Genomic DNA, 18,339 nt, shown 5'->3' with positions numbered 1-18,339 from the left:
TAGTATTTCTCTTCACTTATAAATGAGATGTCTTAGGTTTGATTCTCGTCAAAAACAAATTTGAATCACATTATTGCTACCTCATCTTCTTCCCCTTTAATGTAGATAATATTGTTTGTTCCAGATTAAATATATAAATATATATATATATATATATATATATATATAAACTTTCATCAAGGACTAGTACATGGACATCAAACTCATAAATTTCCAACTTAGAAATGTCAAGGAAACTTTTTAAAGTAGGACTCTAATCTATAGAGAGTCTTCTTAGTATTTTTCTTTCTTATTTCATCATACCACTACTGCTTGTAAATTATTTAGGGCTGATTTAGAGTTGTAGTACTTTTATAAAAGGTAGCTTATTAAGAAAATTTGGAACATCAAATGCTGTCAATGACAGTAGAAAAGCAGAAGCAGAGTTTACCATGCTTCTAAAAACATGTTTATTTAGAGCATAGTGAACAACATTTGCATTTGCATTTGCAAATGGCAAGTATACCCCCGCATATTTTACAAAATTACAATTTTTGCCCTGACATTATTTTCTTTGGCAATTATTACATTTTATACCATATCATTTTTAATCATTTAATATATTTACATCAGTTTTATATAAAAGTTAACTTTACAAAAAAAAAAATTAACAACTTTATTTTACAACTGTTTATTCTTAAATCAAATTAGTTTTTTTTTTTTTTTTTAAAGCATATGGAAGGGTTTTGTAAATGACACCTCCCAATTAGAGTTTTGCAAATCTCACTGACATACTTTTGTAATGCTCATGGATGGTTTTTCTAAGGATGGTGCTCTTCACACACATTTTTTTTATCTTCTACATTCTTCACAATTTTCAATTGTCAAATTGAATGAATTGAAGAAAACCAAATGATAAAAATTAACAAAGATTGAATGAGGGATGAGAGGTAAAAAGGGTGTGAATAATACCATCTTTATTTAACGTCTCTATGCTACATTTGTAGTTCAGTTTTTTATAGCTTGACATAAATCCCTTGAATTTTATAAAACTCTCTTTAAAACATGCCCCAAAGGTTAATAATAATAATAGGAAACCAAGGGAAATTATAACAGAAGAGTTAAAAATGCCCTTTCCTTGTTTCAAATTAAGCACAGGCACTCATATTTTAAACTGCCGTTTGACATAATCCCTTGTTTCAAATTAAACTGCCGGAGTAGTCAGAGCCGGGGATGAAAGGGTGGGGATCGTCTCCATCTTGTTTTCTTCTTATCCTTAGAATTAATCTATTAATATATTTATCTTTTTTCTTGTTTAATTTTTCTATAGCTCATCCACCTTTGCAGAATATAAGCTCTGATATTCTGGGATTCACGGGCTGCAAATTCAGTTCGGGAAGAAGATAATGCATCTTCTCCTTCTTTTTTCTTTTTTCCTTTTTAGGTTTTTTAATCATATAAAATAATTTTTTTAATTTTTTTAACATTTTTAATCCATGACAAATTTAAATAGACTTGTAGGACCTAATTATGTATCACATCAGCACATAACAAAAATTTTGACAGATATGTGACAAAAAGACTTGATTTGTGACATTCATTTTCAGGGATTATATTTCAATTTCAATGACTATCTTGATAGGATAGATCAATTTCAAGAATCATTTATGATAAAAACCTTACATAATATAATCGAACGATAATATATATATATATATATATGTATTCATTATTCATTGAACAAATTACTTGAGAATACAAAAGTTGCATTGTTTGAGTAGTTTGTGAGAAAGTTCAAAAGTTTTGAATCAAAATCAAAGAGAATTTAATGGTTCTTATGAGAGATATAAATTATCAACCGACATCAGTAATGATTTAAATTCAATATTTTAATTTTTATACTCCACAAGATTTGTTCATTGAATCATTTTATACATTAACTGTTTAATGACGAAATTAATATCTACTAATTTATTATGCGTCAACTGAACGAATATATTTTTGTATTGAAAAAGATGGATATAACCGTTAATTGATGGGAAATCCGTTACCCAATGAGTATTGTTATGAATAATCCCTGATCATTAATTTACGGATAAATATGATTAATTTTCGTAATTGTGAAGATGAATATAGCATTTTTCGTTCTCAAACTGAACCATTGTTATTCCTAAGTGTTGAATACTAGACAGATTAGCCAAACAACACGAAATAATTGGCAGATATGGCCACCCAGACCCAGAGTGCCGCTTTATTTAGTTTTGGTTCTACAAATAAAATTATGTGGCTAAAATTACGGGTCCATGTCATTATCCTTAGGAATAGAGAATAGTTTAGGAAAAGATCCTAGTTGGGCGCGCGTATACTATACACATGAGTGTACCGATTAAAAAAGAAAAATAAATCCAACCAGTGAGATTGAGAAAGAGATCATACATCGTCTGCAAGATCGCAAACACGCAATGACAGTAATGGACTTCTAATTTTGGGGTCTCAACTCTCAACTTAATATAAAAGATTCAAAAAAATTTTAAATGGAAACAGCGCGCACAACACTCAAACAATTATTTGACATGTAGTCATATGACCAGCTATGCTGCAAAGCTTTTTAGGGAGCATGTCAACAAATGCCAAGCGAATCCTACCGAGTTTTGTAGATGCTTGCTGCCGAGTGATCCATCGAGTGAGCATTTTACCAAATATTGGTGGGCACTCTTGGGTCCCCTACTAGACATTCGAAGGATCTCTTAAGGACATTTCCAAGCTTTTTTTGGCTTCTAGTGTACCATGGACCACCCTGGACCCTCCCTAATGGACCCAATCCATCATGGAAAGAGATCTAATCTTTATTATTAAACAATCTGGACATTTGAAATTTAATACAACGGTTACAAACACAGGCCTACTCTAGAAGTTATAATAACTTTAGCCGTTTGATCAAATTTCAAAGATCCGAATCGTTTGATGAGGAGCATTAAATAGAAGGGATCTTGAGGATCCCTTTCCATGCATCATGATCATTTTGCTTGTACACGAAGTTGGCATTGGTTAGATTATTTTGTATATTTATTTCCTTACGTGGGGCAACAAATTTTACATTTACCTTTCTACGCTTGTCACATTATTGGGAATGAAATTTTTTGGTGACAATTTTTCTAACATGAGCTTGTCTTCTCCAACTATGATATGACATGATTCCTCTCTGTTGGCTGCTCGTGTTGCTTTGTTTTAGGACTATATGTTGGCTTGTCTGGCTTTCACTTCTCAAATTAATGTGCATATTGACATACAGGTTTGTCTTTTTTATTTTTATTGTTGTCCTAACCTTGTTGTGTTGTTCAACTTGTTTTACAGGTTGAATCCTTTTGTGTAATTTGGTAATTTAAAAGAAACGATGAGCATTTTGTGTAGAGGCGTCAAAATCACATCATTGACAAAATATCTGGTGATGTTATGAATAATCCATTTTGGATTAAGAAACCTCATTTGCTTAGTTTAAGAGTTATCCTAATTTGAAAAAAATTTATTGTTTTTGTAAATAAGAGGATGAAATTGTCACTTAATACTACGGTCAAATAGTATTCCGTTTTACTTGTCAATGTGAGGTATTAGGTTCGATTCTTGTCAAAGGGAATTTGAACCATATTGCTAGCCACTGTGAGACTTACCACTCCCTCACTAACCTTAGTATAGATAATATTGTTTGTCGAAAAGAAACAAAAAAGAAAAAGAAAAAGGATGGCAGTGCCATTGCCATTGCCATTGTCGTGTTAGGTGAGGGTCCTTATCTTATCACGTCGGGATGGCCATTGGGCAAGGACGATAGGAGGGTGGAGGAATATTGGCTATTGAATAGACAAAGCTGGCATGGTTAGTCTGTCATTAGGAAATGAAATGAAATTAAATTCCTTCCAATCAAATCACTAATAAACTCTCAAAAACTCCAATGAAATGGTGCCAAGCGAATTACCTCATCCTCCTTCCACCACCCTATTCCGAACTGGCAGTCTGGTGTTAAGGGCAGTCTTGGACTCACATGGATATGGTGGAGGCAGTTGTAGCACAGCACAGACAGCAGCATACACTCTCTTTATTGTAATTTATAATTAGTTTGTTGTGAAACCTAGACAAAGACACACAAGTACACAACTAGACAAGTAACAAACCTAATGGAAAAGGGCAAGGAATAGCCCTCCTCCTCCTTTTAGGGGTTTATCCAAATTGTCTTATTGTTGAATTGAGTTGAATGTCCTTTGTCTTGACCTTGAGCCTCAGCCACCCTTTGTTGACTTTATTGCGTTGGAATTTGGAAGGTTTCCAAGCGATAATAGTTTTTCCTTTTGCCATTTTCCAAGATGGGCCTGGGCCTGGGCCTAGGCAGGCAACTGGCAACTGCCACGAAATTGCGACGTGTTCTAGAAGGATGTTTCATTCAAAATAGGGTTACAAGGTTCTTCGATATGTAGTCAACAACGCCATATAATATTATGTATGAGCAGAATCTTTGAAACTTCCTTGTGGTGGGTGCTTGATGCTTGAATATAATATAATATAATAAGTGCAATTCTTCTATTCTAATATAATATAATATTGATGCTATTGAATTGCCAGATACAATTATAAAGACAGTGATAAATTAGCACATGAAGCACCGTCTTTTAAGGAGAGGAGGCAGATCTATACACGCTTACAACATCTTTCGGAGTTAAGAAAGTTTAGAAAATGGAAATGAATGAGAAATTTGCAGATCAATTTGTTGCCAGTAGCAGTCCGTACATGATGCACTCATATGATTATGATAGTGATACAACACCAGAAAGTCAAAGGCAAAGCCAAAGGCAGGCATCTTCTCTATCTGAACCTATCAGCTTATGCCATAGTCCTTCTGCGCACTCATCTTCCTCCTTCAAAACCACCTCCACCTGTGCGTCCCCCTCTCTCTTCGTCTCTCTACTGTATGTGTGCTTGTTTTGCAACTGCAGTTAATGTATATATTTTTGCGAGTACAGATGGAGATGATTCGAGGAAAGGCCTCAACAAAAAGTTAGGGAAGAAAAGTAGCAGTTTCGCATACAGGATACGCGACCACGGTGAGAGTCAGTCGGTCTTATTAATTCATCTACTCTTCCTGTCCTCCTAATACAACCTAATTAAGCTATAGAATCAATCATAGATGATATATATATATATATATATTTATTTATTTATTTATACTTGCATATGTGAATAGATTGGAATTCGAATTGCAGTGAAACTCGGGCACAAGCTGTCAGAAACAGTGAAGGGCAAGTTGAGTTTGGGGGCAAGAATCATTCAAGAGGGTGGGAGGGCCAATATTTTTAAACAGATATTCGGTGTCAGCCAAGGAGAAGAGCTTTTGAAGGCCTCCCAATGCTACCTATCTACCACCGCCGGTCCCATTCCTGGCCTCCTTTTCATTTCTACCCAAAAGCTTGCTTTTTGCAGCGAAAGACCCATCACTCTCCCTTCTTCTCCTTCTGCTCCTGCTGCTGCTGGACAACTGCAACTCCTCAGAACGCATTACAAAGTTCAGATACCAATAAGGAAGATCAAAACAGCGAACCAAAGCGAGAATGCCAACAAACCACAACAGAAGTACATTGAAATAGTTACCCACGATGATTTCGACTTCTGGTTCATGGGATTCTTGCGCTACGAGAAAGCTTTCAGAAATCTTCACAAGGCCCTTTCCATTGCCAACCACAACCAGTCCCACAACTAGAAAATGCAGGCAGCACATTAGCAATTAGCAAGACGTGTTTTGTAATTTGGAGATGAGCAAATTAACGAGCGCTAGCTCATCTCCGGTAATTAGCTTCTACATGTGTTTTTATTTTCCTCAAGGTTTTAGTTTTACCCTTTTTTTGCTTGGGTTTCTAATATCAATCATGTCAATTTCATGCGCTGTTCTTCGAACTGGTTGGGGTTGCTTAATTTTCTATGAAGCATTTGTTTTAAAACATTGGGGATTAACTGTCCGCGTACCATATACGACATTAATTCACCATACAAACGTCATAACTGATGCTGTTAGTTCTCTTTCGCCGTCATCTAAATATCACATCTTAAATTATTTGAATATTGTTTAGCCATCTACATGTGCTGAACAAATCGATGACTATCATAACAAATAGGCTAAATTGGATTAATGACCTTTGTGGTAATAGAGTAATATGAGGATAGCTTCCGTGGTGAAAAAATTTAAATTTAAACACTTGTGATGAAATCCGTTAGAATTCAAGTCTAAAATTAACATTACTGTACTCTCTGTTAACATTCCCACACACGCCTCCCACCTTGGCTTTATCCCGGCTAGCTTATCACCCACTTGGGTTCTACCTCTGCCCGCCTGCTTCTCTGCATCCCATCTCTCTCTCTCATTTTCTCTCCAGACTTCCAGCCTGCCCTCCCACTTCTAGTGCCCTCCTGTTTTGTGTAGTCACGATTAAGTCACTCTGTCTTTAATTTCAATTTGAGTTTTTAATGCAGGTTTGGATGATTTCAATTTCAATTTAGATGATTTTGATTTTAATGCAGGTTCGATTTTGGGAATCTCAAAATTTCAATTCGGGATCGGTCGTCGTATTCCCGTCCCCAAAATTTTCGGTTCGGACATACCAAACCAGCCCTACACTCCAACTGCCAACTGATAGACGACTCCCAACTGTTGATGTGTGCTATTTGCCTTCTATAGTCGGAGAGCGTAATGATGAAAGCATTGCTGAATGCAGATTCATCAATTGTTCGATGCAAAACTGCTGAAGGTGCTTTTGGTTACTGATGAAAGCTTAGCATATCCTGATCATCCTCGCAGACTTTGTGTTGCATATTTCGTTATTTTAACAAGGATCATCCAATTTCAACACAATTAAGCACAATAATCGACCAAAAATTCAGAAATAGTAAAACTAAATTTTAACCAAAAGATAGACTACTACCCAACGTATCATAAGGAGAATCCATCAAACATGGTCAGACATGACAAGGTAAAAACAAAATCAAAAACTTCCCCAGCATCAAAAGTATATAAAATGACACAAAATCCCCTTAAAATTCCCTACGAAGCTTGATTCTCCTCCTTGTTCTTCTCCTCTGCAGCGGCTTCAAATGTTTCCCCAGCCACAAGCTCGGGAACCTCATCATCATCGTCCTCTTGTGCAGCAGCTCCACCAGCACCAGGTGCTTGCTTCTGGAACTGCTCAGCCAACTTCTTCAAATTGTCCAAGTTATCTGGCCCTGAAAATAATCAAAGGTGTGAAAAAGAATTTGACAACTCTGTCAACTGATTCACATAAGCAAGAACAAAATAAAAAGGTTTGCAAGCACACTTACCCAAGTGGCTGATAATACTGGGAAGAATATCTTGCAACTCTACAATAAAGATCATATGTCAAGTTACATGAAAATGTCTAAAATCTAAAAAAAGACAATCAAAGGTATAAACAACAGCAAAATTGGCCATCAAAAGCCAACTGCATCATGATGTCAAGGCACAGCCACACACGAATGTAAATATGTTTGATATTTTAAAACTCAAGCAGCGTGTTGTTTTGCCAAATGGTCTGATATTCTAAACAAATTTCAAACTCAAAAAAACTCAAAAGAAATAGTAGCATACTCTTTGTTTGAGGAGAGCCACTAACAACCCAAGTGTTGGCAGCAATTGAAGCTTGAACTGAAACGTACAAGGAAAATCATCAACTATTAGTGGGAAAAAACTTGAAACAAACTGATAATATACAGGACCAGAGTTTTGTAGGGCTGGCTTCACCTTTGGGGTTTATGAACTGGATAACTACATCATCCTTAAATATGTTAACTTCCTCGATAGCAGGAATAGCATTCACCCCTATTCTCTTAAGGGTGCTCTGAAGCCTTTTGTCATCTGTGGTGGTTGTCTTGTGAACAGCCTTCTTCTTCCTGAAGTTAAGAGCATAAATTAACAAGCAAAATCACATACACACAAAAGGAAGATAATGCAACAGAAGTGAGATAACTACAAAACCACTGATGACTATGTTTTATACTGAAACTATTAAACCACTGATGACTATGTTTTATACTGAAACTATTGCCAAACAGGCAGTAATTTTTATTATAAAGTGATTGCACTAAGAAGTCAATCAAACATTAGATGAAGATCCTCTTAAGAAAAGCAAAACATAGTAACACAACAATTTACTGAACATACCATCAGGGTAACCGCATCACATAAGTCATCAACCACAAGAATATCCAACACATACTCATTAAAGCTAGCACTTGAAGATTCGGACTCTGAATTAGATTGGTGGACAAGAAGAATTTCAAAGTGAGAGTTTAACTCACCTCCTCACGCTGCCCTTCCCACCAGTGCGAACCGCACCAGCCATCTTCATAAGCTTCTCCCTATTCATCTGCATAAAGTAAGTGTATAATGAGATGAAGTCATGAGTTTTAATTGAGACATGCAACAAAAAGTTTCAAGAGACAAAACATTGCATCTTTAATTACATTATTGTTAATCTAAGTTTTAAGCAGTAAAACCTCCAGCTCACAAAGCCTTTTGTTTTACAAGTGTCAAATAATGAACTATTCATTTCCACTTTCGGTTATCTTGTTTCTTCAATCTCATATTGTATTAAGAAAGATAAGCATGAATTATAGAAACTTCAGTAAAAACGCTCTATGAGGTGACAACATGCAACCAAAGAAAAGACTCATCAATTATACAACTTGGCACACTGAATAATTGAGTTCAAAACATCTTCCAAATCCTATAAACATTAAAAAAATCTTCAAAGTTCAGTTTATCTTCTTTAAAAGATGAGAGAACAAGTTAACCATGTTAGGAGACATATAATGAAATGGGAATAAGCAAGCGGTTTAAAGGCATAAGGCAACAATGACAAGTAAGCAAGAGAATTTATAAGTATATATATAGACCTATACGACTGAATACAAACAAGACTACCAAATTTGACAGAGTAATACTGGTGACACTGTCGAAGTAAAAACCCGTTCACGTTCAGAATTCATAATTGGGCACTATCACACCCATTCGCCCGAAGACGCTTCTACTTATACAGTGACACCAATGACGACGTATGCGTGCAATAAGTGCACAGCTGTGGCAGATGCATTCGGAATCCCACCGAGTAAACATTTCAAACGTACTCTTTGGCTGCCCACACGATCAAAACTAGAAATCCAAAACTACAAAATTTGCACCAGAAATGATTGATTTAGCTTTACCCACCAACGAACAAGCTTCAACGACGCAAACAGCAGCAAATTACAAACAAAAACAAACACAATACAAAGGGTGCACTGCTCAATAAACCATCCTCAATCACTTGATTAGCCAGCAAACAAGCACAAGAGGAATCAAAACAAAAGACCTATTCCAGTAAACAAAACAGAAACAGAAACAGATTCCATCAACAAAATAAAAGGATTGACGACAAGAGAGAGAGCGAGTGAGAAAGTCTTCACCTTGGCGTTGGGGGATTTGGGGGTTTTGGCCTCCCTAGGGTTTGTCCGTTCGGGATAAGAAGATAAAAAGATTACGAATCCAAAGCCTTCACCTCAGACGGCGCTATGGTTAGGTTTTCTCTCTCGCTATAAAAGCCCTCTCTCGCCTCCCCTCAACATCCGACGGTCACCAACCCACCTCTCTTGCCACGTGGTGCGTTCCTGATAGGGTTTGATTATCACCTCGTTTTCTGATGGGATGTACACTCCAGCCCGCGTCGGCTAAATGAAAAAGAAAAAGAAAATAAACCCTTGTAAATAGGTCAAAGTTAGAAAGATAACTTTTTTAAGGTAGATGTTAAATGTCACACTAAAAATATAGAACAAGAGGATAACAAATAAAAGGCAGAGAAATGGATGATGTTACTAATATTTTTCTCTCGTTCTCTTCTTTTTATATTTTCTGTAACTTGAAAACATGCGGAGTGCTCTATTTATAGAGCAACTCCAATGCATTTTGAAACTTACGACACTTCCTTTGACAATACAATTTCTATGTATTTTCATATTCAACTTTCACTTTGCATGGGCATTGAAAACTTCTGCCCATGCTGAAGAATTCTGCTAATGAACTGTGGGCATTCATTGCCCATCAGACTTTTCAACACTCCCCATTGGATACCCACATATCAACATGAGTTGCCTCGTTAAAACCTTGCTTGGAAAAATCCAGTGGGAAAAAACCATAGCGAAGGAAAAAGAGTACAACTTTTCCTGGATCGTTGATATAGTGTCAAGTATGCTTATGTTGCCTCGTTAAAACCTTGATAGGAAAAATTAAGTGGGAAAAATCCTAATCGAAGGAAAAAGAGTACAACAAGCATGTATCATGGATACTCCCCCTGATATGTATCTCCCCCTGATTCCGCATTCTCCAAATTTAGCTGTTTGGTAAGTCGACGTAATCCGATGTCTTGCACTAACTTCTGAAATGTGCACTTTGGTAGAGATTTGGTGAACAAGTCTGCCAGATTTTCATTTGAACGGATTTGTCTGACTTCAATAACTTTAACCTTCTGAAGCTCATGAGCACTGAAAAACTTTGAAAATATGTGTTTAGTTTTATCGCCCTTGATGAATCCTTCCTTCATTTAGGCAACACAGGTTGCATTATCTTCATAGATGACAGTTGGGTTGTCTATCTTCGAAGTTAGACCACATGAATTCCGAATATGATGGATCATTGATCTTAACCAAGAACATTCACAACTTGCTTCATGTAAATCAAGTATTTCTGAATGATTTGAAGATATAGCAACTAATGTTTGCTTGGTTGAGTGCCATGAGATTGCTGTATCTCCATTCTTAAACACATATCCAGTTTGTGAGCGGGCCTTATGCGGATCAGAGAGGAAACCAGCATCTGCATATCCAATAAGGACTTAGTCATTTGTGGAGTTCTTTGAGTAGAAGAGACCCATGTCTGTTGTCCCACGAAGGTATCGCAATACATCTTTGATACCCTTCCAATGACAAATTGTTAGAGTAGAGCTATACCTTGCTAATAAGTTAACTGAAAAAGTTATATCTGGTCTAGTACATTGTGCTAAATACAACAAAGCACCTACTGCACTCAGATATGGTACTTCTGGACCAAGGACCAGTTCATCATCTTCTTTTGGACGAAATGGATCTTTCTTAATGTCCAAAGAACGAACGACCATTGGCGTGCTTAGTGGATAAGCCTTGTCCATACCAAATCGCTTCAGAATTTTTTCAATGTAAGCTGATTGGTGGATCAAAATTCTACTAGCATAATGCTCGATCTGCAGGCCGAGACAATATTTTGTTTTTCCAAGGTCTTTCATTTCAAATTCGCTTTTCAGATATTTAGCAGTTTTATTGAGCTCTTCAGGAGTTCCAACTAGATTCATATCATCAACATATACTGCCACTATAGCGAATCCAGAATTGAATTTCTTAATGAACACACAAGGACAAATAACATTGCTGATATACCCTTCTTTGATCAAATACTCACTAAGACAATTATACTACATTCGTTCAGATTGTTTCAGCCCATACAATGATCGCCTTAATTTGATCGATAGCATACCTCGTGGTTTGTTACTTGTTTCAGGCAACTTAAGTCCTTCTGGGACTTTCATATAGATGTCAGTATCTAATTCTCCATATAAATACGCAGTGATGACATCCATAAGTCGCATGTCAAGTCTTTCTAAAACCACTAAACTTATTAAGTAACAGAACGTAATTGCGTCCATTATAGGAGAGTATGTCTCCTCATAATCAATTTCAGGTCTTTGAGAAAAATCTTGTGTAACGAGTCGTGCTTTGTATCTTGCGATCTCGTTTTTCTCATTGCGTTTCCTTGTGAATACCCATTTGTAACCCACGGGGTTTACACTAGGCGGGGTTTGGACTACTGGTCCAAAAACATTCCGCATTTCCAAGGAATTTAATTCTGCCTGGATTGCATCTTTCCACTTAGGCCAATCCTGTTTCTGTTTGCATTCATCAACAGAGCGGGACTCAATATCATCACTTAAGATGATTTCAGTGGCTACTGCGAATGCAAACATATCATCGATGATTACTTCATTCTGATCCCACAATTTATTTGTACATGCATAATTTATAGAGATTTCTTTGCTTTCATGGACTTCTGTCTCTTAAGGGACATATGTCTCATCAATGACATTTTCTTTTTCTGGAAGTCCAGAATCATGAATTGTAGATATATCATTCATTTTCTCTTCCTGAATGATTTCATTTGGATTCAGTTGTGCCCTCGACTTTCTCTTTCGAGGGGCTGAATCTTTTGAACCTTGGGGTCTACCACGCTTCAGGCGTGCACCAGATGAATCATTCGCTACCACTTTATTTTGTCTAATAGGGACATCAATTCTTGCAGATGCATTTGCAGCTGGTATATGTGATTTTGTCACTTTCATAGCATCATTAAATGCATCTGGCATTGATTGGCAATGCTTTGAAGATGAACGATAATTCTCACTTCATTTTCACATTGAATGCTGCGAGGATCAAAATGAGACAAGGTGGGAACAACCCATGTCAGCTCTTTCCGTTCTTCTGGAACGGTCTTTTCTACCCCTAATGACGGGAAAATTGTCTCATCAAAGTGACAATCAGCAAAACGAGCTGTAAACATATCACCTGTCAAGGGTTCCAAATATGTAATGATAGATGGTAAATCAAAACCCACATAAATTCTCAGTCTACACTGAGGTCCCATTTTAGTGCGTTGTGGCGGTGCAATAGGCACATAAAGCACAACCAAAAACTCGTAAATGGGAAATGTTTGGCTGATGTCCAAACACGAGTTGTACTGAAGAGTATTGATGGTTAGCTATAGGTCTCAATCGAACCAATGATGCAGCATGTAAGATAGCATGTCCCCATGCAGAGACTGGCAATTTGGTTTTCATAAGCAGAGTGCGAGCTATTAACTGAAGTCGCTTGATCAATACTTCTGCTAAACTATTTTGAGTATGGACATGAGGAACAGGGTGTTCAACATCAATGTCCAAAGTCATGCAATAATCATCAAATGTTTGATACGTAAATTCACCAGCATTATCAAGTCGGATTGACTTAATGGGATAATCTGGGAACTGTACTCGTAACTTAATTATCTGAGCAAGGAGTCTCGCAAAGGCTACATTCTGAGTAGACAAGAGACAAACATGTGACCATCGGGTAGATACATCAACCAAAATCATAAAATATTGAAATGATCCACATGATGGTTGAATAGGCCCACAAATATCCCCTTGAATTCTTTGCAGAAATGATGGGGATTCAGCATCAACCTTTAGTTGAGATGGTCTAATTACCGACTTCCCTTGAGAACAAGCTTTGCAAGGGTTATCATTTGAGGCAGCAATATGTCTACTCATTAATGGATGTCCATTAGAGTTGGTAATGATCCTATGCATCATGGTAGATCCTGGATGACCCAGACGGTCATGCCAAAACATGTAAACTTTTGAATCAATAAACTTCTGGTTCATGACAGTATGTGATTCAATTGTCCTTATGTATGTATAATACAATCCACTCGACATACCACACAACTTCTCCAATATACGCTTCTGGGTAACATTGGAGGTAATGCATAGATACTCCACATTTTCTGCACTTTTTGTTTCAATGTGGTATCCATTTAAACGTATGTCTTTGAAACTCAACAAATTTCGAGTAGATCGAGCGGCATACAATGCATTCTGTATGGACAATATTGTTCCATTTGGTAACATAATCTGGGCTTGCCCTGAACCTTCAATTACATCTGAAGGTCCTGATATTGTTGTTACCCCTACTCTTGTAAGTATTAAACTTGAGAAATACTTTCGATCACGAAGTATTGTATGTGTGGTTGTACTGTCTGCAAGACAAATATCTCCGCCATTTCTCATGTTCTGAGAATAACCACAGTTTTTATCCATGCTCTCTAAATAAGAGAATCAGAGTTAAAAGCAAGTTATAACAAGAAATTTACATACCACTTTTATTGAATCTGAAATACTACAAGTTCAGCATAATAAAAGTACATCAATGATTCAATCGGACCGGTATACTTCATTTCCCCTTTCCACAATAAAGTCTAGAACATCTAGATGAGTTGTGTTCAACTGCCCTGATAAGTCAAACACTGGATCAGGTATATCCATTGGTCTAGCTTGGTCGAGAAAATTGGTCGCGACACCCTTCTCCTTGAGGGAGGCTTGATACAGATCCACTAGATGTTTTGGGGTACGACAAGTACGCGCCCAATGCCCATTGCCACCACACCTATGGCATGCTCCTTCAGAGTTCCTGGGAGCATTGTTCATATGAACTTTGCCTTTGTGGCGATTCGCAATTTTGAAGTTCGGACCTGAATTATGCCTCGGAACCTGGTTGTGAAACTGAACTCCATGGTTCTTGCCTTTCCTATTCCATCGACCTCACTTGTGGCCACGTCCTCGTTTATGATTATCACCACCAGAGGATGTGGCGTTCACTTCGAGGGAAGCAGCATTCACTTCTGGGAATAGTGCAGATCCAGTAGGTCGGGAATGATGGTTTTTCATCAGGAGCTCATTATTCTGTTCAGCTACTAAGAACACAGATATCAGCTGGTTGTACTCAGTGTAGCATCGCGCTCTATACTGCTGCTGCAGGAGCACGTTGGAGGCATGAAATGTGCTGAAAGTCTTTTCCAGCATATGCTCCTTAGTAATAATATCCCCACAGAGCTTCATCTGAGAGGTAATTCTGAACAATGCAGAATTGTATTCTGCCACTGACTTGAAGTCTTGGATCCTCAGATGAGTCCACTCATAGCGGGCCCTTGGAAGAATCACCGTTGTCTGGTGATTGTATCTGTTTCTCAAGGCATTCCAGAGAGCTAACGGATCTTCAACCGTTAAGTATTCGCTCTTTAGCTCCTCATCAAGATGGCGTCGAATGAAAATCATAGCCTTTACCCGATCTTGAGAGGATGAGTTGCTCCCTTCCCTAATGGTACCTCCAAGATTCCCTGCTTCCAAATGGATCTTGGTATCCAGTACCTAGGTCAGGTAATTCTTCCCGGTAATATCCAGGGCAGCAAATTCAAGCTTCGTCAAGTTCGCCATTTTCTTTTCTGAAAGAAAATGAGATGTGTAAGAACTTGCAATAATATGTATTCCTGGAGGAATATGATGTTAGAACTTCTGGTTCTTACAAATTTTTCATTTTGATCTTCAGGTCAAAATGATAAGTACTCGAAACTTCTAGCTCGAGATTTTCAGGGTGAATGAGGAGGGCGATTGTACCGCACCATTCTCATTGAAATAATGTAATAGAATGGGCGATTATTCCGCACCACTCAAGTAACAGGAAAATTAAATATGCAGAGCAGTGTGGGAGATTATACCGCACCACCTAAAATTGCAATGAAATTAAACAGCAGGTAAATTTAAATATGCAGGGTAGGGTGGGCGATTATACCGCTCCACCTAAAATTTGCAGTAAAATTAAATCTGCAGTCCAAGATAGGCGATGATACCGCACCATTTTGGATCGCAGTAAGAATAAATTTGCAGTTCAAGATGGGCGATTGTACCGCATCATCTTGGATTGCAGTAAAATTAACATAAATAAATACTAGGTTAGTAATCAATCTCTACACCAAACAAGTAATCAAAGATGTATGTAACCGTTAGATTAAGAACTAAGAGCAGGCATGGAGCAAACAGCTCGTCGCGAGAGTATACCGCGCAGTTGAGGCAGAGGAAGAAAATGAACAGTAAAAACCTTAAAGGAAACATTTTTTCTTTCTTTCGTTCGTTCGGCGAAGAGAGATGAGAGAATAATTATATTTAGAGACTCGTGCTGATAACGTATTATAAATATGTCAAAGTTAGAGAGATAACCTTTTTAACGGTAGGTGCAAGGTAGATGTTAAATGTCGCACTAAAAATATAGCACAAGAGAATAACAAATAAAAGGCAGAGGAATGGATGATGTTACTGATATTTTTCTCTCGTTCTCTTCTTCTTATATTTTTTGTAACTTAAAAACATGCGGAGTGCTCTATTTATAGAGCAACTCTAAACTGATGCAGTTAATGCATTTTGAAACTTACGACACTTCATTTGACAATACAATTTCTATGTATTTTCATATTCAACTTTCACTTTGCATGGGCATTGAAAACTTCTGCCCATGCTGAAGAATTCTGCTAATGAACTGTGGGCATTCATTGCCATCAGACTTTTCAACACCCAAAGGTTTATATACATTCTTTTCCAAATGATGCACGAATTTAAATTTAGACTTATTTTAGATTTTGAATTAATTTTTTTCTTAAAAGTACAGTTTCCTTTGAGATGCAAATAAGGTCTACAAGTGGATTTGAGTCTATGTATTCTTTTGAACTAATCTCCATCATTGTTATTCTAAATTTGTTAATTATTATAAAAACCAGACCAATAATAATTTTATTTTTTATGCCATTTGAGATTCCTAAACAATTTGAACTTGACCTCATATATCTCGCTTTATTTCAAAATTTATTCATATCGTCTTTAAAAAGTTTTTTTTTTTTTTTTTTTTTCCAGCTAGTTACTCAATTGCCATTAATTAGTGGTATTCTTCTTCACACCTAAGTAAGAGAGTCTTATGTTCGAGTTTCATGGCTAATAACTTTGATACCAATTTATCTCATTACTCCTTAGAGTCAACGTATCGTTGTATTCCTAAAAATATTTGCTTAAATTACATTATAATTTTTTTTAAGATGCATAAACAACTATCATAAGAATGCTTGCTTAATTTACATTATAGTTTTTTTTATAGATACATAAACAACTATATATTAAGCACATACATTTACTATACCATAGGAAAGACACGCATAAAATTTGTCTTTTTTATTTATAAATGATAGAATATTTACAAAAATACTTTATAATTAGTTTTTGATCCACCCACCTAAGTCACAAGAATCACAAACTTATTGTCGAACTCAATACAAATATTGTCATCACACGTGTGAACAAATACCTATCTATACAAATATACAATCAATAAGTAAGTACATTATAAATTGTATTTTGTTTCTTGAATTAATACTTATTCTAGTGGAATAGTGTTTTAATAATGTTTGTGAGTTTTCTTAACAATGTGTAACGTGCCTTCTTAGTCAGGTTTATGTTAAAAGAGGTCATGAGTTCAAAACCAATGAAATCATAAGGAATTTTTTTATAGAGTATTGTTCTCTTGCTCACTCTGAATGATCAAGGATTTGTGATCATCTCCTTTAAATTTAATAATAAGGTTCAAAAGCACATTCATTTTTCTTCACCATTCATAATCTAAAGGTGAATGACTATGCCTGCCCATCTTATATGAATGAATTAAGTTGTCGAATAAGTTCATATTTTTTTTTTGCAAGTTGTCGAATAAATTCATATTTTTTTTGTCAACGAATAAATTATTATTATTATTATTATTTGCATTGCAGGGCCATTGTATCAATTCAATTGGTTGATCGGGAATTAGGGACTAGGATTCTCTTCCATCATCTTTCCATCTCTTCCTCTCATATTCTTTTATTTTGTCTTTCTCTTACTATAAAAAATTAATATAAGATGTTAACGAAGCTTAACCATGACCGTTCAAATAGGAAGGGAGGGAAAAAAAAGAGGAGAGATAATCCTACTCCAGGAATTAGATCCTCTCCGAATTCCCTCACTGGGGATCCCCGAAATCAATTAATAACAACCGTTAATCAAATATTGTGCGGCCCAATTTTTTTCTTTTTTATATCTAAAGGAATTAGATCCTTTTTGGATTCCCTGTGACATCCCACATCGTCCAGGGGAGTGATCCTTATACGTATATTCTCATCCTTACCTAGCACGAGGTCTTTTTGGAGCTCATTGGTTTCGGGTTTCGTAGGAACTCCGAAGTTAAGCGAGAAGGGGGCTAGAGCAATCCCATTATGGGTGACCCACTGAGAAGTATTGATCGTGAGTTCCCAAAAAACAAAACCATAAGGGAATGGTAAGCCCAAAGCAGACAATATCGTGCTACGGTGGACGTCGGGCCTCTAAGGGGGGTGGATTGTGACATCCCACATCGCCCAGTGGAGTGATTCTTATATGTATATTCTCATCCCTACCTAGCACGAGGCATTTTGGGAGCTCATTAACTTTGGGTTCCGTAGGAACTCCGAAGTTAAGCGAGAAGGGGGCTAGAGCAATCTCATGATGGATGACCCACTGGGAAGTTGCTCGTGAGTTCCCAAAAATAAAACCATGAGGAAATGGTAAGCCCAAAACGGACAATATCGTGCTACGGTGGTGGAGCGGG

The 18,339-nt window shown here is 36.8% G+C and overlaps 2 protein-coding genes across 4 annotated transcripts; one reads left to right on the top strand and one right to left on the bottom strand.

Moving 5' to 3' along the window:
- The first annotated feature begins 4,361 nt into the window (after window positions 1-4,361).
- LOC137724319 (putative GEM-like protein 8) lies at window positions 4,362-5,916 on the top strand. 2 transcript variants are annotated; one of them, XM_068463062.2, is made up of 4 exons: window positions 4,362-4,499; window positions 4,591-4,903; window positions 4,989-5,069; window positions 5,229-5,916. In XM_068463062.2, the coding sequence occupies exons 2-4, from the start codon at window positions 4,702-4,704 to the stop codon at window positions 5,720-5,722; spliced, it is 777 nt and encodes a 258-aa protein (XP_068319163.2). In that variant the 5' UTR covers window positions 4,362-4,499; window positions 4,591-4,701; the 3' UTR covers window positions 5,723-5,916. The 2 variants fall into 2 exon arrangements, with proteins under 2 accessions (XP_068319163.2, XP_088539937.1); XM_088683811.1 differs by lacking the exon at window positions 4,362-4,499 and having other exon boundaries at window positions 4,562-4,903.
- A 976-nt stretch (window positions 5,917-6,892) lies between these two features.
- LOC137724312 (nascent polypeptide-associated complex subunit beta) lies at window positions 6,893-9,615 on the bottom strand. Of its 2 annotated transcripts, XM_068463054.2 has the most exons (6): window positions 9,475-9,615; window positions 8,329-8,396; window positions 7,772-7,920; window positions 7,619-7,675; window positions 7,333-7,371; window positions 6,893-7,236 (listed from the first exon to the last, which is right to left on the bottom strand). In XM_068463054.2, the coding sequence occupies exons 2-6, from the start codon at window positions 8,394-8,396 to the stop codon at window positions 7,058-7,060; spliced, it is 492 nt and encodes a 163-aa protein (XP_068319155.1). In that variant the 5' UTR covers window positions 9,475-9,615; the 3' UTR covers window positions 6,893-7,057. The 2 variants fall into 2 exon arrangements, with proteins under 2 accessions (XP_068319155.1, XP_088540658.1); XM_088684532.1 differs by lacking the exon at window positions 9,475-9,615 and having other exon boundaries at window positions 8,329-8,402.
- Window positions 9,616-18,339: the final 8,724 nt, after the last annotated feature.

Source organism: Pyrus communis, chromosome 14 (genome assembly GCF_041283825.1).
Source record: "Pyrus communis isolate YQ-2024b chromosome 14, ASM4128382v1, whole genome shotgun sequence".
NCBI classification, from domain to species: Eukaryota; Viridiplantae; Streptophyta; class Magnoliopsida; order Rosales; family Rosaceae; genus Pyrus; species Pyrus communis.
The sequence above is the reverse complement of the archived record's forward strand: the minus strand, read 5'-3'. Positions and strand labels throughout refer to the sequence as shown.